Source organism: Leucoraja erinacea, chromosome 13 (assembly GCF_028641065.1).
Source record: "Leucoraja erinacea ecotype New England chromosome 13, Leri_hhj_1, whole genome shotgun sequence".
In the NCBI taxonomy this organism is placed as follows: Eukaryota; Metazoa; Chordata; class Chondrichthyes; order Rajiformes; family Rajidae; genus Leucoraja; species Leucoraja erinaceus.
In genome coordinates this window covers 23,391,826-23,416,002 of record NC_073389.1, presented here as the reverse complement: position 1 = coordinate 23,416,002, position 24,177 = coordinate 23,391,826, and the positions used below count along the sequence as shown (strand labels likewise).

The following is a 24,177-nucleotide window of genomic DNA, read 5'->3' as shown; positions in this document are numbered from 1 at the left end:
TTTATGCTGTCCACCTATTGATAGCTTGGAAGGTGGTCACCAAACATTAAGACAACATGCCTGACCATCTTAATTGTGCTTCCTTAGATGATCTTCACACTTTGAATCTAACTGTGTTGGAGCATTTCTGCAATTGGAATTTAGTCCTTCCATCTTATCCTTCTTCATCTTCTGTGACAGGTCAGAAAGAAATGGTTACATTTCTCCTGGTGAAGATGGGTTTTCACATATTTATCGAGAAACCCCATTTTACCTCATTATCCACTCAATCCATTTATTTTTCTAAATTAGTTTAGTTTGTCCAAAAAAATACAAACAGGATAGTTACAAATCAGCAGTTGCAATATAAAGAAGATTAAACCTTGCCCAATGAAACAGGCAAACATCGCTATACTGGCACCAGTTCAGTTATGATTTAGCCTGTCTTGCTTGTAGAGGCCCAATTATGCCCAATATCAGTTTTAATGTGCCATGAATCTAAAGCCCCTACTTCTGCACAATCAGTTGTCGCAGTGGTAAAGTTTCTCCCTTACAGCGCCTGAGACCAGAATTTGATCCTGACTACGGGCGCTGTCTGTATGGAGTTTGTATGTTCACCCTGTGACCACGTGGGTTTCCTCCAGGTGCTCTCGTTTCCCCCAACATTCCAAAGACATGCAGGATTTTAGGTTAATTGGCCTCTGTAAAATGCCCCAGTGAGTAGGATGCAAAACTGAGATAACAGGGAACTAGTGTATGGGTAATCGTTGGTCGGCATGGTCTCAGTGGGCCGAATGGCCTGTTTACATGCTGTATCTCTAAAACTAAAGATTGATCAGCACTCTGAGTGCTGTCCTCAATATCATGCCATACCAGTGGCAGAAATTAACCCTTGAAATCTCAAGTTTTTCAAGTGTCGCTGGTACCAATATGGACTAAACTCCCGCCTTCCATCCTTCCTACTCAGTTGATTACACAGCTGGTTCGATACTTTTAACACAATACCAAGAAAGTAACAACCCATAGGTAGACACAAAATACCGGAGTAACTCAGCAGGACAGGCAGCTTCTCTGGAGAAAAGGAATGGGTGACATTTCAAGTCGAGACCCTTCTTCAGATTGACCAAAGTAACAAACCATCCTGGAAAAACATCCACGGTTTCAAAATATCCTGTCTGTCTCCCTAACTATTGAATCACTGACCACAGCAGCTTTCTAATCCTTCACTTGCCCCCTTTACAGCTGCCATAGACTTTGCACTCACTACTCTTCAAAAGATGATTAAAAAATAAATTAAATACCACCATGTGACTTGCTTCAGTTTATTTTTAGTTTGCAAGTTGGGCTCAGATCAACAAAAGGCTTGGGCCTTTAGTAGATCCGATTTCCTCTTTTCATAAAGCTAAGCCTAAAATATATTCAGTAATAACCTAATCAAATACAACTTAAAATCCCTTAAAGCTTCGGGTGATTGTAAAAGAGAATCACACAAAAGTGCATTTAATTTGAGTGACCTAACAAAATGGATGCAGGAGACTGCTGTCATATTAATACATATCTCCATCATCCTCTATAGAGCTATACATTTGGAGAAAATGATCACATTTTAAATATTCAATATACATATTTTACAACACACTTGGATCTACAAAGGGGATGACAGGTGTGGATGGACTTTAAAATTTTCCGTACTTCGATATTTTGACAAGTTAACTTCATAAAGAGCTTTAAATTGATTGCCTTCTCAGAGAGGCAGAGACACAGCACAGAACCAGATTCTTAGCCCACTGAGTCTGTGCTGACCATCTCAAAGAGCTGTTTAGACAGGTCCTACATTAATCACATTGTTTTGCCCAGCCTTTTCAATAGGGATTGCACCTGTGCAGATCAGTGGTAAACAACCTTCAGACCAACCTGAAAGTGGGAAGTGAAGTGATTGCGTAGCAAGAAGCAGCTTGTGACTGCGCGAGGCCACTCCACCTTTGTGACTTGGTTACAGCAGACTGCAAGCACTCCTTGTCCATCTGGCAATTCTGATCTTTCCAGACACAATCAAAATAAATTCTCAGGGGTCTTTTGCTGGCGAGTACTTGAACAAAAAGCACTCCTTCCAGATCTCTAGCTTAATTCCTTAATATGGTTCTTCGCAAAATCTACATTAAACTTGTAAAAATATTACACATTATTACTTTGACTATGTACATTATTTTTCTTCCTTCAGCATACATTTCAAAGATAGAATAAAATTGAGTCCACAACATGATAAGACATATCTCAGCATAAGTTCAATTCTCAAGCTGTGCCAAGTCACATTCTGCTATGTCGTACTGGAGGCATTCATGTGCCATTAATTCTTCACGTCTTCATTGCTTTGATTTGATCTGGTGAATTAATAACAGAAAAATCAATAATCTTGATGCATAAAGATAACAGCACTTCATTTTCCTATTATGATCAGCAGACATCCATCATAATCAATTGTGTAGCATCTATGAAATGGTGATAAGAAAAAAAAAAAATTGAATGTTATTCAGAGCACACCTGACCAGAATATTGCTGGGACTAAAGGGCCTGTCCCACTTGAGCGTCATTTCCTCGACATGCCAAAAATTGGTTGGTGCGTGGTGAGGAAGGGTGGGGTATGCAATGACGCGCGGCGCCCCAGAATTTTGTGAGGCTCAAAATCCTCGCACGCCACCTGCATGACATCCCTTGCGCACGCTGACGTACTGATGGCGTACGTGTAGCGCGTGGTGACGCATGATTACGCAGTGACGCACGAATGTTGCCTATGCTAATTTATTATGCGTCACCGTGCGTCAACATCCGTAACCATGCGCCGCCCATATGCCGTCAGCGCATCATTTGCACGTCATTTGAGCGCCGCACCACGTGACCACTCGGGTATAAAGCGCTCGTAGTTTTGAAACATTTTCACCATAGTATCTTTGATTTTCACTGGGAAAATCCTTGCCACGGAGATCGGACTAGGTACCAACGACATCGCAAATGGCTCCCGAAGGGGGCAGGGCCCTCAGGGGCACTTGGTGCACGACTGTTGTACTGCTAAATGATTTTCGCGCGACTGTTGCGCGTTAGTCACTACCGGCCTGTCGCATAAATGATGCGCAAAATGGCGCCCATGTAGGACAGGCCCTTTAGGCTAAGGTCATCAGTGAAACAAATCTATCAGATATTAAATCTGGCTCACTGAAGTTTATTATACTTTTAAAAATATGCTTAATTAATTGGGTAGAAAATATGCTTTAATAGAAGCTGTAAAAATTAGTAAATGATAATTCAAAACATAACTATAGACTAGGAGGCGTTTTCAAACATTAATGGGTAGTGTTGGACGCAAGCAAATAAGTGTTTTCCACATCCAGAGTGAATTCTGATGAAAGGATTTTGAACTGAAATGTTGATCCTGTTTCACTTTCTATAGCTACTACCTGGACAACCTAGTATTTCCAGCATTTTCTTTTTTGTCATATTTCAGATTTCTAATATTTGCATTCTTTTTCTATTTCAAGCTTTGATGTTTATCTGGTTACAATAATAAACATGACCTGGAAATGCTCGCAGTACTGAGTGGGCATCCTAGAGTCCAAGTCATACTGTACCGAAACAGGACATTCGACCCAAATGGTCCATGCTGGCCAATATAACCCACCGAAGTTCACATTTCCCTCTAAACCAAAGGTTCCAACCTGGGGTAAATTTACCCCCCGAGGGTTAATTTCGCCTAGCCAGGGGGTAAATTTGTTGATTCTGGATTTGTTAAAAACAGTATTTTTAAATTTCCCCTTGTCGGTTGCTTTATTATGGTATAAGTGTAAACTCAAATTATTGAACAAAACACAATTAAATTTACATTAGTAACATTAGTAACAAAATTTACATTAGAAAAGTTGCCGGGGGTAAACGGGATGAAAAAGGTTGGCAACCCCTGCTCTAAACCTTTCCTATTTGTGTACCTGTCCAAGTGTCTTTTAAAAGCTGTTACAGTACCTACCTCCTCTGGTAGCCTACCGCCCTCTGAGTGATACTATTTAGCTTTAGGTTAATTATTGTCATGTGTACTAAGATACAATGAAAAGCCTTGTTTTGCATTTGATCAAATATAACTTGTATAAATGCAACCAAGTCAAACTCAAATACAATAGACACATTAAGGGGGAAGATACAGGGTGCAGAATATAGCTTTCAGCTTTAGTAGTAGCAGTCTCAACTACCTCCACTGGCAGCTTGGTCCATATACCCAGAACCATCCAAGTGAAAAGGTTGCCCCTTAGGTTCATATTAAATCTTGCTCCTCTCATCTTAAATCTATGTCTCTGGTGTTTGATTCTCCTACCCTAGGTAAAAGACTGTACTCCCCTCATACACCTCTGTAAGATCACCCACCTGCGCTCCAAGGAATAAAGTCCTAGCCTGCCCAATCTCTTTCCTAATAAAGAAGATAGACCCAAAGTGGTGGAGTAACTCAGCGGGTCAGGACCCTTCTTCAGACCTCTCATCTTAAACCTATGTCTGAAGAAGGTCTGAAGAAGGGTCCCAACCCTAAACGTCATCTATCATTTTTATTCAGAGATGTTGCCTGACCTGCTGAGTTACTCCAGCTTAATGACATCGTTGCTATAGCAGGGTGACAAAAACTGAACACAATACTTCACATGAAGCATTCAGTTAGAAGGCTTGATACCAAAATTAGCACCATGTCACAAGAAAGGGCAGAGTTCCTTTCCCCCCCCTATGATCTCCTATAATCAATGCTCCTTTTCCCAGGGGCTGAAGTTTTACAGCAATAGGCACTGCAGGCAGCCATATCACATGGTCAGAAAACTATCATTTAAATTCATAAGATATTTTATCCAGTGAACCATATTTGAGTTATTGTAATCAAATTCTCAAATAATACATTTAAAGAATTTCTATGCACAATTTCATTTATTCTAATTATAGTGTCTAATATTTGTTTTGATTTTACAGGTTAAATAATGCAAAAATATGTTTCATCAAAGCAGAGTTCGTATAACTTGTAGATATCCAGAAATACTTTTCCTTGTTTCTTAAAAGATACAAGAAAGAATTCTGTTTTTCTTTGTTTTAAGCATTTTTATTATACTTTAAAAGTGGCTTCAGGCATTTCCCTCACTGCTTCCCTGCCTTGAGAAGATCACTTGATTTAGAAGTCAGGTTCTTTAAAGGCACTGTATCTTCCAAGATGGCTTTCAATTTCACTGTAGATTATACAATAGATGTATATTTCACTAAACATCTTAGGAATAGTCAGGGATAAATTTGTAGTTATATATTCTAAGAGCCATTTAAAAATATAGGATGGTACAAATGACATCTGACACTTAAAATAAGAATCTTAAATGAACATTAATTTTCATGTTATTTCATCTTTCAAACAAAATGCACTAATTGCTTGCCCTATTAATAAAAAGTTCTGAATCAAATCTTCAAATTTGAAACTATGTAAGATTTAAACATATGATTAAACCACAGAATTATTAAGGCAGAGAATGAAACCATTTGAATTACTTAATCATGCCAGTTCTCCACAGTGCAATTCATTTTCCATTCCCATCTTCACCAGAGCTTTTCAATTATCTTCCCACCAGTATCTATCTATTTCTCTTTTGAAAACCTGTATTGGCAGTTTCCATTACTGATGCAGGCAAAGGTTCTCACAACATTAACATCTCTGCATATATATTGTTTTTGCAGCTCTTGTTTGCCCATTATTTTGAATCTATGTCTTGGTCCTTGCAAACATCACTAATAAGAACAGCTTCCCCTTATTTACCCAATCTAAACCCATTTTATTTTTCCATCAATTCTACATTTTATCTTTTTTGCTCCATAAACCAAAGAACAAGCCAAGTTTCTCTATTCTAAACCTAGAGCTAAAATTCTTAACATCAATAAATTTAAAATACATCAAGAAACATCAAAATAAGTTTTATACTTTTTTTTGTAGAAATTTATCCCAATTACCCTTAATCCAATTTATTACATTTTTTATTTTAACATGCATTTTCAAAAAAACAAAATGGAGAAAAAATGTCCAGCTATTATTGCTGATACAGGAGGGTTATGGTCTGAGTGCAGGTAGATGAGACTAGGGGAAAATAAGTGTTCGGCACGGACTTGAAGGGCCGAGATGGTCTGTTTTCCGTGCTGTAATTGTTATATGGTTATAACATTAACATAGGTTTCCTCTAGGTGCTCTGGTTCCTCACACAGCCCCAAAAATGTGTGGGTTTGTAGGGTAATGGGCCTCTGTAAATTGCTCCAGGTGAGTAGGGAGTGGATGCAACAGTGAGATAATATAGAAATAGAGTGAACAGGTTATTATCGGTGGGCTGAAGGGCCCGTTTCTATGCTGTATCTCTAAACTACAAAGTAATCAGAGTGCAGCTTCACCACAAGAAGCTTGATACTATCCCAAATCTCGATTAGGCCCTTGCTAACTATTAGCACTAAGCATTCATTTCACATTGAATAATACAAAATAGCTGCAGTGTGTAAAATCTGCACAAAATGTCAGGAGGACACTCCAACAGGATCTCCTAAACCCACAAACCAGTATTAACAACAAGTTAAGCAGTCAACATATCTTCACTTGTACATCATCCTCAAAGTCCATGAGTTTGACCGCAAAATATAGCGTTGATTCTTCATTATTACTGGTCAGAATCCTGGAAAACCCTACCCAATTATAGTTTTGGAACATCTTCATCCATGATATTAAAGGTTGACAAGCATCACCTCCTTCTTAAAGGGAATTAGGATTGGTCAATAATTGTTGGTTTTGTTCAAGTCCTATAAAAGTATAAAAATACTATATTTGCTCTGAAGGTCAGCATTACTTTTCTGACTGGATGGAAATGCTTTCAGTCGCTTTGGTTTATATTATTGTTCCCTTATCTTGCATTATTGATGCATGTCTTTTCAGTGGGACCACAAATGGAATTACTGACACGAGTTATGCGGAATAGCAAAAATCCGAATACAGTGCTTCCAGCATGATCTGGTCTGGGTGCAGAACACAAAAAGAAAATGCAGACAAAGTTCTGAAATAAATGCATGTAGTTTACAATCCAAGAAGTTTAAAAAGCACTCTATGTGGAAAAATGTTAAAAGTAAAATTGGAGCTACCGTTTACCTTGGAGCCAATCAACACCTTCCTGTAATCCTTCGCCTTTTAGAGCATCACTGGCACTGAAAAGGGATTAAAATCACTATCAGATGCTAAATCCATGAACCATTTGCATACAGAATTCAAAAACTGTGACATACACATCACTGAAGGTACGCTTGTTCAAGGCGTTACAGGAAAACACATCATAAAGTCTACACTAAATCATAACAGGAAGTCTTGCATTATTGGAACATTATTAAAAGTATTTCGAAAATTTTAGGACAAGATTATGATTTGCAAATTTTCTTTAAAACATTTGTAATGGGTAGAGGGTTTTCTCTAATCTTTTAAACAAGTTGAGGTTATTCATAACTTTAGAAGAAACTACAGCTAAACATAAACCACAATGCCATTAATTCAATATTATTTGGCTGTCAGATTCAAAACGACAGTCCATTTGAATTTTTGTGTGCAATTTACAGGAATCAATATAAATGAAAACGTAAAATAATTATATTCTCGCTGTGGACACTACCATACATTGTAAGAGTGACAGGATTTATATCCTGTGCTGACATCTGCTGGTGAAGCATCGATCCTGTGTTACATTGGCAGGTTCAATTTAAAATATGTCTGGCCCTTAATTGTGGCATTTACTTTAAATGTCAAATATCCTTAGGGCATTTTAGCACAAGACTTGATTTAACACCAGATGCCTTTTTAATTATAGACCAGGAGTAATACAGCTTAATACATAATTCATCAAACATTCTATGAACAGTAATTTTCAAAGCAGCATTATATTTATTGAGAATCAAACAACTTTAAATATATACATGCTGCAGTTCTACTTACCAAATATGCCAAGCCTTATCTTTGATGTTTTCTAAACGCAACATCTGAGAAACTTTAACTGATGACAAAGCGTCTCTGAGGTCCATCTTATTCGCAAAAAACAGAATTGGAATTCGTCTATGTTTAATGTCTGAAAGAAAAACACCACACCTGTTACATTTAGTAAAGTGACAATTTGCTTTCTTCAAACTGCATACAATGAATAGGTGAACTTTTCATCTGATAATCATGACATAATTTGTGAGGTTACTCAGGATACAATACCACACTAACAGAGTATTTATATTATTGGTGTACAAACATTTTATGCTGACTGCAAATGCTTCAATAGACAACCATAGCCATGTAAAATCAGACGGTAAGAGTCATAATTTTGTCACCTAACACCCTGCATTTTATTTTTAACGACCACATTACACAATCAGATCCTCCACAATTATTGCATTGCTGGGACATGTATAGATAAGTAGAGAAAAAGATGCTGGTATGCATATTGTTCCTTGCTGTTTGTGTCTATGTCAGATTGTCATCCTATAAACTGCTTTAGTTGTTTAAGGGCCTGAACAGCATTATTTATTGAACACTTAATTTTTTTAACTTTCGTTATCTTTATGTAATATTAAAAATTCTAAATATTTACATACCCGATGTACCTTCACAAAAAAAAGCACTGCATGTCAGTATTATGAAAAGATTCAGAACAGAATCAAGCCCAAGCACAAGGTCATCTGTCATGTGCTGTGTGTGTGTGTGTGTGTGTGTGTGTGTGTGTGTGTGTGTGTGTGTGTGTGTGTGTGTGTGTGTGTGTGTGTGTGTGTGTGATACCCGTGTTTGATTCTGAAATTTGTTATCATTGAAATCAATAAATAAAAATTTTGCATCCCAACCAAGCTTCTAACACAAGCATAATGTGGTGCCCAAAATATTTCTATTCCTAAAGATTGGCAAGAAGTGTTCTGACATGTTTTGCAATGGAATGGAGAGACGGCTGATTAATAATAATCCAGAATTTTATGTAAATTAATAATTATTTCATTTCCAAATTTACTTCAAGAAATGGTTAGACTTCAGTGTCCTGTCTAAGTTGCCACTGCAACATTCAGCATAAATAGCAACCTATTCAGCTTTAAACAAAAGTGCTGGAATAACTCAGTGGGTCACAATACTGCCTGATTCGCAGTTAAGCAGTTTGTGTCTATTTTTGTAAACCAGCATCTGCAGTTTCTTGCTTCTAAACTATTCAGTTGGATGGGAAAGGTTGGGGGGGGGGGGGGGGGGGGGGGGGGGGGGGGGGGGGAGATATGGGCAATATGCGAGCAGGTAGGGCATCCAGGTCAGCATGGGCAAGTTGGACTGTAAGGTCCCTTTTCCATGCTGTGTGACTAGAGTACAGGAGATATAGCAATTGTACTTAATCCTGTCGTCTCCCAGAGTACACAAGCAGAAGAAACAAAATTACACGTATGCAAAGAAGGAAGCTTTGACATTTTCGTTTCTTAATTAATAGGCTTCAGTTTCTTTTAGTTTAGGCTGGCATGGTTTTATTGCTGTCATGAAAAAGGAGTAATATTTCTTGAAAATAAACTGAGAACAGAATCAAAGTCCAATGATCTTACCTGGATGATTAAGAAGCGTGTCAAGTTCTTCTTTTGCAACCACCATCCTCAACTTGTCACTGCTATCAATGACAAAAATGATAGCCTGGCCTTCCCTGAAGTGACCACAAAGAGATATGATACTGTGCTCAGCAGCACTGTGCAGACTGTATAACTTTAACGATGTCACACAAATGCTGTATGTGCAGTAAAAATGCTCTTATGCAGCACTATAGAATTGTAAGCCAAAACTAATTTTATCTACCTTAAACACAGCACTTCTATACAGTCAAGTCATACAGTCGTGATATTCAAAATAACTAAGAACAGTTTCTATCCAAGTTAAATAACAAAACTACAAATCCTTTTCTCCTTTACATTTTAACTTTGGCTTAATGGCACCTTTTCAAGTGCAAAGATTTTCATTCAATTTGGGCAGATTTAAATGAGCCTCATACGCTGAGGTTTGCTTAGTATCCAATTCAAATCTATCCCACAACCAATATTTTGCACAATAGCTACTGTAGCAATACACAGTAATATTTGTATCAATTTTGGGCAACATAGTGGCGCCGCTGGTAGAGCTGCTACCTTACAGCATCAGAGACCCGGGTTTGATCCTCACTGAAGATGCTAACATGCTGTACTGAGTCTGAAGAAGGGTCTTGACCCGAAACGTCACCCATTCTCTCCCAGAGTTATTCCAGCTTTTTGTGTCTATCTCTAAACCAAAATCGGATTCCTTTACAATTTTTTCATGCAGCAACCATCTTAAATGATTTCTCTACTGTAAACCTTGGCAACTCAATATCAAAGATACGATTAGAGACCTAATTAAAATACGTAATGAAAATATCAGAGCGCTGACTTGGTGTTCCAAAAAAAATGAAAACCACATGGCCGCTTTGAAAAATAAAAACATACGTAGGACAAACCATGACTTGAATGATGGATGTATAGCAATGTCAACTAAAACTGACAAATTGTTTTATCGAGAGTTTCATATCGCACTGGGATCATTATTGGCATTGTGAGTGAACAGAAGCAAGTAATGCTGCTCAAAATCAATTGTCTCTGCCTAACATGCTGTGTGCTTGGAAATATTACTAGTGCTGTCCTTTAACAAATAAAGTTGCTAAATAACCTAATTTCTATTTTTTCTGTTTAGAATAGTAAAAAATGAAAGTTCTAAATAAAACAATAATTATCAGTTTAATACTGATTAAAATGAAACACAGTTCTAAACTGAAACAAATATTTTGACTGGCTCTAAATTGGAATTTTCATTGCCAACGTTTAAATCAATTGTGAGAGAAAGTTTTCAATTAGATTCAATAGTCTTATCAGAATTACAGATGTTTACATTCTAGGAATACAAATCCATTGAAATCAGTGTAATTTTACACTTTTTGACCCATGTTCTAATTCAAGGTGATCAAATATGCTTTAATATAAATTGAGCTTGCTTGTGTTTGGCAGACTTCAGGCCCAGCACGTCCGCTCCGCCCAGCTATCAACCCATACAGTGGCACTATCCTACACACTAGGGACAATTTACAATTTTTACCAAATCCAATAAGTGAGTTCGGTATTCCGACTGCGCATACCCAGGTCATAGGTCACTCGCGATAAGCATTCAAGGCAGCTGTGCTACTGCGTTGTGTGCAGGCCTGCGTTTTATCCGTGGTCAGGGTAGGGCCAGGGTCTCCCTCGCTGCGTGCGCTGATGAGTTGCTGCTGGGCCATCCCCGTCTCCTCCCCGATTTCCCGTCCCTGTCCTGGGGCGGCAGGAAGTGGCCCTGGACTGGCGGCCCCGGGCTTGCAACCGGCGCAGGAGGAAGCGCTGGCTCCAGCTCGGCTCTGCCTCTCCCGCCGGGTTGGCTGGCAGCTCTGAACTGACGGGGTTCCGGCCCGGAGCAGTGGCAGTCCCGGACTTGCAGTGGCAGTCCCGGACTTGCAGTCCAGCTGAGTTGCTGCAGCGCTTTGTGTGTATCCCCGTTGATGGCTGGTGCTCGGCTTTCGCCGGCGCCTGGGGGGTTGGCCGGCGGCCGCTGGGTGGGGCGGGGGGTGCGGCTGGCGGTCCCCTGCCCGTCGGGGAGCGGTTCCTCGGGAGTTGGCGCTTCTTCTCTGTGCTGGCTGTGGGCCTGTGGGCCGCTACTCCAGGCCGGTGTCCCGTCGGTCCGGGGTCGCCCTGGACGTCTCTGGCTGCCCCCCCCCCGGGTGGGGATGGGATACTTGGGCGGGATGTCCAGTGGCAGTTCGGTAACGCCTTTGGCGCTGGGGACCTGGGATCGATCCTGGCTGCGGATGAGGCGCGGGTCTGTGTGCGCGCAGCTGCCATGAATGTCTCTCCGCCGGTCCAGTCTCTCCCCGTCTCCCACTCGCATCAGCCCCCTCTCTCACTGTTACACCCCGCTCTCCCGCTACCTGGCACCCCCAGTTCCTCAGATTAAATATATTTTTACACATAAATTATGAATAAAGATAAGAATTTTTCAGTTTATACAGTTCGCTTTTTCTTTATCGCGAATGACCTTCGACAAATCCCACGATTCCTTGCATTTTTCAGAATACCGAACTTGCTTATTAACCTACAAAATTGCACGTCTTTGGAATGTGGGAGGAAACCGGAGCACCTAGAGAACGTTACAGGGAGAACGTACAAACTTCCTACAGACAGCACCCCTAGTCAGGATCATACTGGGATATCTGGTGCAGTATGGCAACAACTCTACCACTATGCCGCATTAGTACTATAATGATTGTTTCTATTAAAAACAATGTCAATGCATGATGTGTGGGATGCACATGTGGATTTTTGGATGTTGGTAAATGGACACATAAGGGTTTGTTGGATACATGGAACAGTCCTTGGTCCAGGATTATTCGGGACCACTCTCGCACTCCTTTTTTGATGCATGGATGAGAGTCACATCCTGCATGAATACAAGACATGAAGATGTCAACACTCTGCTGCCAATTTCCACCTGCTCTCATATTTATGTGGTCCATCCCTGACACTTCACCATTTTGCTCTTAGGGGATAGAACCAACATCTTTTACACCACACACACAAACCCAGCCATCCACCCAGCCTCCTGCAAGGGCACCATTCCCTTTTCTTCATCTCCGCCATACTAGTACCAATGGTAAGGCTTTCTACTGTGGTGCCTCAACTGCATTTCCTCTTTTCTCCAAAACATCTGTTCTTACCCCTCCTTCACCAGGGCAGAACAAAGATGGAGTTCCATCCAGCCTACCAGCCATTGCATTCAGTATATATTGCGCTTCGCTATTTCCGCCATCTTTAACACAATACCATCACCGGTCATGTCGTCCCCATTCCTTTTGCATTCCGCAATGACTGCTCAAGGGATCACAGAGGGGGAGCAAAGAGAGAGGGGCTCACAGAAATTCTGTTGGAGATAGGAGAATAACTTCTTCAAAGTAGACATACTTTTAAGCGATTTCACAGTGGAGCGATAGGGGACTCCAAAGGGTGGCAGAGTAAATAGTTACGAGAGTCATATTTAAGAAGCCAGGCAGATGAACAGGCAAATGATGGAGGGATTTAGGTCAAATGAGATCATGTTAAATTAATTGGCAGAGACATTGAGGGCCAAAGGACCTGTACAGCGGTACTGTTCTAAGGCCCATTGTCATTATACACACACACATAAAAATACTGGACTAGATTGCAGATAGAAGTTTAGTTTCAGACTGTATCTTTGTTCCTAATAATAATAATAATATTGAAATAACATTAAATTTGATTCCCAAACAATCCATTTATTGCAGAAGAAAATGTTTGGTCAGTTGTTTCAATTACTTCTTGAGAATTATGCAAATATAACAGATTTTTTTGTTCGCATCACTTACTTATAATAATGTTCCCATAAGTTCCGATATCTTCCCTGGCCAGACATATCAAACACGGTAAAAGACAGGCTGGGGAAGAGGAAGAAAGGAGACACAAGTGTCAAGAACATGCCTGCACACCTGTAAACCCAATGTCGTACTACAATCCCACAATCGATTCACCTGGAAAACACACAAATGGATAGTTTCTGTTTATCTAGTGAAAAATCTAGAAATTTGTGTTGACAAAATTAATGGGCAAATGTTTCAGGGGTAACTGGATTAACAATCTGCTCAAATAACAGCTGGAATAAATTTATGGAAACCATCTGAATACGCCCTTATACCAAGCTAAATGTTATTTTATAACTATAAGCTGGCAAATGATTTCACACCACTCTACAGATGCAGATACCATTTGCTTAATTTCAGAGAATACATGTACCCTGAAAAATACAATAACAATCAGCAAAGTGCCTTTTAAGATTCTGTTGCTTATTATTCATCTTGACTATTGGCCAATCAGAGAACATCAAGCTTGTGTATGGACTTTAGAACTAAAGATATGTGCTATAGCAAATTCTGATAGCACAATCCTCATTAATTTAACTTCCAAACTCCATTGAATTGACTGACGCGTTCATTTGTTAAGAAAATCAATGTTGACAGAATGAGAATGTATTTCGAGCATATTTGTTGTACTTTGGGATTTGCAGTAAAAATGTTTGCGTGCTCAATGCTGTAAACAAATAAAAACAACCATATGTACAACCATAGGAACAAGAATATGCAGATGCTGGTTTATTAATTAAAGACACAAAATGCTTAAGCAACTCAGCAGGTCAGGCAGTATCTCTGGAGATCATAAATAGGTGACATTTTAGGTTGAGACCCTCCTCCAGACGCTTCAGTCATTTTGTATCTTTCAACCTTATGTACAGTTCAACTGTTTTTTTTCCACTTTGGACAGTTCTCACAATGTTTACAGAGGCATATTCATAAAAGTACTTGCTGCGTCCCAAATTTTTTTAACATTTTTTAATCCAACCAAGAGCACCTTTTCTCTGCTCCCGTCGGTGTTCTCGACAGAAAACCCAAAGGATTTTCAGAACTAATTTCCATTCGATGGAATAGTATGCCTTTAACACTGTGCTCTGATCTATCACGAGAGATAGATCTGATGAGAGAAACTGGGGTTCAAGTTCAAGTTACATCTATTGTCACTTACACCAATTGGTGCAGTGAAATTTGAGTTACCATGCAGCACACAAATAAGATAAACACAACACTATAGAATTTAACATAAAACTTCCTCCCACAACGTAATCAACGTTTCCCACTGTGAGGGAAGGCAACAAAGTTCAGTCATCTTCCTCTTGTTCATCCGTGGTCAGGGCCTATTGAGGCCTCTGCAGTCGCTACAACGGCGGCCCTATGTTTCAGGCTCTCTCACCAGGATGATTGGATGATTGGAGCTCTGGCGTTGGAACCGAAGAACACTCTCAGCGGCTTGGGAGTTTCCAAATCGGCCGCTTCCTATCGGAGATCGCGGCTTCCGAAGTCCACAGGCCGAGCTGGGCGGAGCTCCAACACTGGCGATCCTTGGCGAAAGATCCCAGGCCTCCGTGATGTTAAAGTCAGCGTTGCCCGCAGCTGGATGCTCCGCAGGCCACAGCTCCACGGTGTTAAAGTCGGCAGGCCCAACACTCCGGAGCTCCAACACAGTGATCCCAGAAAGGCATCGCCCGCTCCGCGATGGTAATTCAGTGCTTAGCCGCTGCTGAAGCTCTGGCCGGTCTCCGGCAGGAAAGGCCGCGCCAATCCAGTTGGTAGGCCGCGAGGAGGGGGCAAAGATGCGGCTCGGAGAAAAGACGCATCCTTGACTGAGTTTCCCCCTTCTCCTCCCCCTCCCCCCACGTAAAAAAGACTATAACACCTCCAAAAACAAACTTTTAAACAGACTAAAAATAACAGAAAGGATGAAAAGACAGATAGCTGCTGGCGCGGCTGCCATACTCGATGGCGCCACCATCCGAGTTCTGCGTTTCATGCCCTAATGGAAGATGGTCTGAAAAACCCAATGGGAGTTGCATCCAGAATGCTGACAGCAGAGAAAAAAAGACAGCCACCTTATAGGGAGTGCAGAAGCTCCATAATTCAGCATATGGACATCACTTCACATTTACAAACATCCTCGGTATCAAGGAGGGATACCCACAGTGTGGAGGAAAAAAAAGCTAAGATAAACGGGGATTTGTGGAAGAAATCACAATCAAATTAATTATGGTACACACATCACTATAGTTGTGTCTGACCAAGCCAGAGACTAGAAAAAGGGAGAAAAGTGCTTCTGAGCTGTCCGAATCTTCATTAGCTTTACCTCACACAGATGGATTTATGGATGAGTTCAGAAAAGGTGCATCAGGCAATATTCACGTGCCTAGTCCAATTTTTATAAATATCCAATGTGAACAGTTTTACTTACAAAAAAAAGCTAATATGGAACAATTGTACCTTATTTTCCTTTAGGAAGAAAGTACTCCACTGGTCCTGTTGTCCACAATATGATGAAAATGCTGAAGCAAGAAGCCACTCTTAGCTGAAACTACCAGGACTCCAATAGTACAAAAGAGCTGACATAATTTGCTTAATAAAAAAATTACAATTCAAATTGTTCCTATCTAATTAACTAAACTGTACAGTAAAACAGTGCAACAGAATAGTACCCCGAAGTCTTGAAATTCTCTATGCTGAATCCAATGGTTGGAACAATATCTTGAACTTGAGCCTGTAAAATAATGACAAATGATCAATGAAAAATAATATTCAGCTCGAACTGTTACAGTTTCAACATCAGTTTGCATTTTTTGTCTGCTGTATTTCAAATAGCATAATGATGTCACCCTGAAAACAAAACACATTATAGGGTGATATTACAACAGGCTCTCTTTTCTGTCATTTCTCCAATTGCATTTTCATTACAACCCATTCATACAAATATACTACCTTTACTGCGTGAACATGCTTCACAAATACTAATTTGCGATAAAGCACCCAGGAATAACTCAAACACATGAAATGTATTATTCACAAATGCCTTTCTTAAAATGGCACCCAGCAAGGCAGAATGTGGTTCCAATTCATAATTAATTCAATCCACTAGTTTGCAAATAATTGAAGCAAATTTCAACTTTGGCTTCTAACACTTCCACTTCATTCTAGCCTCCAAAAACAAAAATTAATTTAAAACATTAGGGTAATAAGTACAATATGATTTTTCAAAGCTGCTACCACTAAAACCAAGAAACAGCAGATGCTGGTTCATAAAAAAAAGACATCCTAAGATACATGCACACCTCACCATTCAGTAAAGACAGCATGGCCTAGATGGCTATTTCGGCATCCATCACACAAGGCAGGGATGCACATAAACAGTGCAGCTACTGCAGTCCATGGAGGAGTTGACAAAGTCTGTCAGACTGGAGTCGGATGGGTCTGGCTAGATTCTGCTTAGAATGACTGATGAAGGATTAATTGTATATGGTTAAATAGGTTATAATTTCTACTGAACTATTTTACTCGCAGAACACTAACAGCCATAGATGATTGAAAATGTTATAGTAATTTGTAGTAATTTAACAGTAATTGCAGTAATGATGTGATTATTGATAGTATTTGTAGAGTGCATTACATGCAACCAGCAAACAGTGGAGTTGCTGCTTTACAGCACCAGAGACCTGGGTTTGATCATGACTACGGGTGCTGTCTGTACAGAGTTTTGTACATTCTCCCAGAGACCAGCGTGGGTTTTCTCCGGGAGCTCCAGTTTCCTCCCACACTCTAAAGACGTACAGGTTTGTAAGTGAATTATCTTGATAAAATTGTCCCTCGAAAGTGTAGGATAACGTTAGTGTGTGGGGATCACTGGTCAGCGCGGACTCAGTGGGCCGAAAGGCCTGCTTCTGCACTATATCTTTAAACTAATTTGCAGTCCTGTCTCCGCGATGCACTCCATCTAAATCAGGTGACTTGTTTAAGCACAGACAGCCTTTTTAAATATCCACTCATTGTCATCAATTCTACCCATCCATTATTTTTTATACCTTCCCCATCACTGGAATTTTATCTACATCTTCATTTCTCCTCCCAGTTTCCTATATTCAGCCTGGCTCTCTTTTCAATTATTCATCTAATCCACGTCATGCAGTTGCTATTTTTGGTTTCACCACCACTCTCACCTTTATTGATCAGAGAGGTAGGTCTGGCTTTACTTCCTTTCCCTTTACTCCTTGTCAGGTCAAACATAACCCGTACCTAAAACATCTCCTGCTTAAATGTCACATATGCTTGTCAACATTTTATAATAATAATAAATTTTATTTTCGGGCGCCTTTCAAAGTCTCAAGGACACCTTACAGAAATTAACAGAAGAGAAAAAACATATAGTCGGAGTAAAATAAATAATGACCCCACCAATACACAAATTAAAGACAGAAATCGCTCCAAAGACAAAAAAAAAATCAAAAAACACAATTTTATATTCAATCCTACTTTATTCTAGCCAGAATTCTTCTCATTCCACGTAGCTCGCCCTCCAGTTAAGTAGATTTGATTTCCTAATGTCCCACTCCATTATTCATCATCGTGATATGAGAGAAGTGAGGCTGGGAACAGGGTCAAGTGGGTGCCAGGGCTGGGGCAGGACTTCTGCAGCCGAGAAAGGGGAAAATAAATGATGTGGGGCTGGAGAAAAGAGGAGAAGGCAAGGATCATGTGTGTATGAGAGAGAAAGATTTGCAAGGAGAAAGAAAGTTGGCAAATATTAGTAGCCATGGAACAAAGTATGATGACCTGTTATTCAGTCATGTTTGTTCCTCAAATTGCAGTGCAGATTCTGTCCACCGCAGGGTACAGTAGACATAATCCTTGCTGTGCAACAGCTCCAAGAGAAGCGACGACTATAATCGACTGCAGTACATAGTCTTTTTCAAACTTACTGAAAACTTTGGAGTCTGGGGATCATAATCCCGAAAACTGGCTGTGCACCAAAAATTATCTCCATTTTATGCTTTGTTTCATGATGGAATGCAAAGATTAGGAGAGACCGGAAAAACTTGGGATTGTTTTCTCTGGAACGTGGAGATTGAGGGGAGATTTGATCAAAGTATGTAAAATGATGCGAGGCATAGATGCAGTAGACAGCCAGAACCATTTCCCCAGGATAGTAATATTAAAGCAGGGGTCGGCAACCTTGTTCTGCATAGGGGCTGGGACGCATGTCTGTGAGTGAATGGCGGGCCACATCTATCACGTGTACACATGGATTTACTTCATGGCAGGCATCAAATCACGTGTTCACAGAAGGTAGACATCATTGCTGGAGAAACTCAGTGGGTGAGGCAGCCTCATGCAATCCTTGCATGTCTCACCCACTGAGTTTCTCCAGCATTTTTGTCTACAAGGTGCGTGGCCGTGCCGGCAGCTTTGCGCAGGATGCGGTACAGCCAGAGCTCGGCCACGCTCGGTCAGGCCGGATGAATATGGGAAACAAAATCCGCCTGTGGGCTGGATGATTTCGGGTTATGGGCCGCATTTGGCCCGGTGGCCGTAGGTTGCCGACCCCTGCGTTAAAGAGTAGAAGGATAGTTATAAAATGAGAGGGGCAAAGTTTTAAGGTGATTTTTTATGCACCCTTCCTGAGGTTATTTGTAGCCGGGCCCGATTTGTTCTCACCTCCAGTTTATCACTTTCATTCTGAAGAACCCGAAATATCTTCTATTCTTTTTCTTCAGAAATGCTGCCTAATCTGTCCTCTAGGGGCGCTGCCCTGGCAGCAGCCTCTACCTACAGCCTGTATGTCATTTCCATCTTTTTATTATTTTTAGTCTAGTCTAAAGTCTGTTTAGGGGGAAACTTTACTAATTATTTTCTATGTGGGGGTGAGGGGGCAGGGGTAAGGGGGCCAACCGTCTCCAAGTCTTTCTGGCGGGGGGCGCGACTATTTCTCCGAGAAAAGCGTCCTCGCCCCCCACCTCGCGGCCTACCAGCTGGATCGTAGCGGCCTTGCCTGCCGGGGACCGGGATCCGGACCAGGGCTGCTACAGCGGCGGCGCAGCGCTGGAGTCAACGCGGAGCGGGCGATGCCTACCTGGGTCGCCGTTTGGACCTCCGGAGCGTTGGGCCGTTGCTCCAACATCGTGAAGCTCTGGTGCGGAGACCTTCCAACGCGGGCGGCGCTGAACAACAACGAGGAGTCCTGGGGCGCCTTGCGGTAGGAGGGGGCCGACTATGGTGTCCACGCCGCTGATGGCAGGCATCAAATCACGTCCCGCAGACCCATTGTCGAAACTGGGTATCAGCCTCCCGGCGAGCTTGCATGTCCTGGACATCGGTTTCCCGTAGCTGCTACAACTGCGGAGGGCTTGGGGAGACCCTGACCACGGGGAACAGTGGGAAGAGACTGACTTTGGTGCCTTCCCACACAGTGGGAAACTTTGGTTCTGCTGTGTGGGGATGTTTTGTGTTGAATTCTATAGTGTGTTGAGTCCTGTTTATTTTTATTGTATGGCTGTATGGGAATTCATTTCACTGTTGCCATCTGGCACACGTGACAATTAAATTTATCTTGTATCTTGTATCTTGTAATCCGCTGAGTTACTCCAGCATTTTATGTCTATGTTTGGTATATACCAGCATCTGCAGTTCCTTTCTACACAAGTTGTTATTGAACCTTGGAGGTCAACTATAAAAATGTGTTCTCATTGCCCTGAACTAGACCCTGAAATGCCTTCATCCCGCCCGCCTCCTTGGGCTAACAGTATATACTGGCCAAACAAATTCTTAAAACATTTCAGAAATCTCCCTTTCGTTATCCTTTACACTATGTCTTGGGGTGGAAGATTGCAACCTTCACATGGTCCGCCCTGCTTCGACGAATGCAATCAACCCGTCATGCACAATCAAATAGAACAAGTTGTCCTCCAACTTTAGGCTGTGCACGCCATACGCAAGAAGAACAAGACACTATGTCTATCACTCTAGGCCAAATGGCAGTCTTCAATGTCTCCCTTCAGCAGTTCATGCACATTTATTATCACTCTATAGCCTTGCTCCTTCATACTATTTGATGGCCTGTGGAATACATCTCTTGCTCCTTAACTATAATTAAATGGATTCAGTACTTATCCTCAAGGGCATCCTCTCTCACCAGTACAGTCATATCCTTCTTAATCAGCATTGCAAATCTACTACCTTTTTTCTTTGAAGGTAGACACAAAATGCTGGAGTAACTTAGCGGGACAGGTAGCATCACTGGATTGAAGGAATGGGCGACTTTTCGGGTCGAGACACTTCTTCAGACTGATCTTTTTTCTCTGCCTCTCTTTTCTCAACATCTCATAACCAAGAATATTAAGTATTCATACCTATTGTTTTTCAACACACGCTTCATTTACCAGCACAGTTTGTGCTCGTAATTCATTAACATTCTTTACACTATTTACATGACAATTCACGCATTGTAAACCAGTTTTTGTATTCCTTGCAGTCTCTTGGGGGCGGCACAGTGGTGCAGCTGCAGAGTTGCTGCCTTACAACGCCAAAGACCCTGATTTAGAAAATAGGTGCAGGAGGAGGCCATTCGGCCCTTCGAGACAGCACCACCATTCATTGTGATCATCCCCAATATAGAAACATAGAAAACAGGATTTGATCCTGATTACAGGTGCTGTCTGTAAGGACTTTGTATATCCTCCCCGTGACCACACAGGTTATCTCTGGGTGTTCTGGTTTCCTTCCACATTCTAAATACAAACAGGTTTGTAGGTTAATTGACTTTGGTAAAATTGTTCCCAGTGTGTAAGGTAGTGTTAGTGTATGGGGATTACTGGTTGGCACAGACTTGGTGGGCTGAAGGGCCTGTTTCCGTGCTGTATCTATAAACTAAAGCAAAACTTGTTTGCTCCAAATAGTACAATTCTTCATTATTTCCTTCTCTTATGCAATTCAATTATCCTACTCTAAAGTACACCCAATTCTTCTCTTCAACCAATACAGGTGCTGGTGCCACCCCCCCCCCCCCCCCAACTTAGCTTAAACCTCTCCCAATTGCACATTTTCCCAGTTACCTGCTGTTATCTAACCTATGTGACAACCAGAAATGCTGCAACATCAGGTATAGCATGGGTAGGAGCACTAAGATTCACGTTATGTTCTTTACTATAACAGAGACTATTTTTCATATTGGATTATTTAAGCATAATTCCCCTTGGCATTTAAAGATGTGTTTATCACAGATTGTTAATGTGAATGGTACCATTTTAATGTAATACAATATAACTTCAGCAACTTGTGTAGAAAGGAACTGCAATGTAACATTTGAATAAACCATCTACATTTATTTAGTTAATACAGAAAACCTCAATTCTATTGCGTGCGATTTGCTGATTGCATATTTAAACATACAATTTTTTTCAAGACTTAAACTAATGATCATCCATTAATGAAAAATCCCACCATTCAATATTATTTAAATATTCTATATTTGATTACTGATCCTGACAACTAGAACCCAGCAGAATTCCGAGCCAAGATAAACTTCTCTGATAAATTAAAGAGACAATATTTCACCTTTGGTGTAATGTCTAGTTTTGGTTAATGAATGATGCTACACACATAGTAATTGCCCAAAGGAATTACTGTCTGCGTTCAAATATAAGGCTGGCCATTTGGTCAACACAGCTTAAGGGCTGCTGGCAATTCAGTGACAACCTGCATTTCGGAAGTGGGAGAAATTCCAAGTAAATTATTTGCAGGAAAACCAATGAATGTCTCAGATTCATCATTCTCTTTGAATGAACAACAAGAAAGAGGATGTAATTAAAGCAAGTGTTTAAGAAGGAACTGCAGATGCTGGAAAATCGAAGGTACACAAATATGCTGGAGAAACTCAGCGGGTGCAGCAGCATCTATGGAACGAAGCAGATGGGCAACGTTTTGGCCCGAAACTTTGCCTATCTCCGTCGCTCCATAGATGCTGCTGCACCCGTTGAGCTTCTCCAGCATTTTTGTATACCTGTAATTAAAGCAAGTTCCTAATTCAACTATCTTCACTGCAGAATTAGCAGCATTTGGATAAATCGGAAAGAGTTAGCAAAAAATTGTGTATTTCATTGTTTTGACACAATTACTAAAAACATCACACTATTTTATGGGTTTACACTCGAAATATCCATGATGTATATTTAGTTACTTTAAAACATAGGAAGTAGCAATAACTTCAAAATTATCATAGATAAACATTTTTATCAATAGATATTTTTGCCTTACTTAAAAAATGTGAAAACTATGAAAGTATCGAGCTAGCAGAAGGAAAACTAAAGGGCAAATAACGATAGTGAAATGGAAACTGCAAGTAAAATCCAATAATTATAAAGCAACTTCATGTTCAAGTTGTTCCAAACTAATTTACAACCAACTACCAGTTGCAGAATGCAATACATAGCCCCAATAAAAAGTCTCAAGCATGTAAAATGGAGCAGAGGTGGGGACAGCAAGTCACAATTAAATTATGCAATCATCCCTTGTGGGCTTTGATCCACAGTCTCCTGATCCAGAGATGGGAATGCTACCATTAAGCCACAAATTTAAGAGGTAAATGAATGATTAAAAAAAAAATCAACTCAAAAGTAAAAATAAATCAATGATAAATAAGAAAAGTAATAGAATAAGGAATGGAAAGGCAGAGGAATAGTAGGTTTAAGGCAGTGTACAGAAGAGCATCTAAAGAGATAGAAATGAAAAAATAAGATTACACCCCTACTATAAGGGCTGAAAGAATGCATGTAATTTGGAGAAAATTAACTTGGTTTTATTTTACAAAGTATGCATAGAAAAAAACTTACATTTGAAGGCTTTAAATAATTAATGATTGTCGTTTTCCCACTATTGTCTAGCCCTAGACACAACACATGAACCTCCTTCTTCTTTAGACCAAGCCATCCGGCTAGTTTGTCAAATAGTCCCATGATCTTGACTCCAGATGACCTAATTAAAAATAAAAAGTGAGAAGAGTTCAATATTAAAATGTGTAATGCACAGGATTCAGAATAAAGTGATCTGTTTATTAAGCATATATATATATTTTTTTTTAATAATACTCTAAAGTACAGTTTGCATTCATTAATAAAAAGTGTTACGCAATGACCAAATGAAGTATATTCCTGAAGCAGTGGTTTAACGAATTACCAAGTAATAACCTGACATTGCAATGAAAGCTGGTTTAACGAGGTAAATAGTATGAGTAGATGGATTACTCTGCAAGTGCTTTAAATAATGCCATCCTTGAAATGTGTTTTGTATTTGAAATGCTCTGTGAGAAAATACAATTTTAATTTTGATATTTTAACAAACTCTAAGTCGATCAGGGATATTTTTGTGAAATAGATAACCTGTGGAGTTCCTTATATTAGTTATTTTCATTTTAAATCATATATATTTCCAAGTAACTTAACAAGACACTTGACTACCAGATTGCAGGAAAGCTGAAGACAGTGTTTAAATAAGATGGATGTATAGTTCTGCTCCGAAAATCTGTTTTTTGTATAAGCAACGTCACATTATTAGTTTAGATATCAGTGACATAAGGAGTATACATTGGTCCTTTTTAATTACAGGGTAACTGGGTGAAATGTTACCTTTCTCACAACAAAACTATTGAGAAAACTGTGTGGTTAGA

At 40.2% G+C, this 24,177-nt stretch overlaps 1 protein-coding gene across 4 annotated transcripts in view; it reads right to left on the bottom strand.

Annotated features, from left to right (window-relative positions):
* Positions 1-1,287: 1,287 nt before the first annotated feature.
* Positions 1,288-24,177, bottom strand: part of arl6 (ADP-ribosylation factor-like 6) — a 31,834-nt gene continuing 8,944 nt past the window's right edge. The window contains exons 2-8 of one of the 4 annotated variants that reach the window (XM_055644573.1): positions 23,345-23,486; positions 16,169-16,230; positions 13,464-13,532; positions 9,607-9,701; positions 7,991-8,120; positions 7,160-7,215; positions 1,288-2,360 (exon numbers count right to left, since the gene is read on the bottom strand). In XM_055644573.1, coding sequence (XP_055500548.1) covers positions 2,335-2,360; positions 7,160-7,215; positions 7,991-8,120; positions 9,607-9,701; positions 13,464-13,532; positions 16,169-16,230; positions 23,345-23,467 — 561 coding nt within the window. In that variant the 5' untranslated portion in view covers positions 23,468-23,486 and the 3' untranslated portion in view covers positions 1,288-2,334. The other 3 variants (XM_055644574.1, XM_055644572.1, XM_055644575.1) reach the window with 3 other exon arrangements.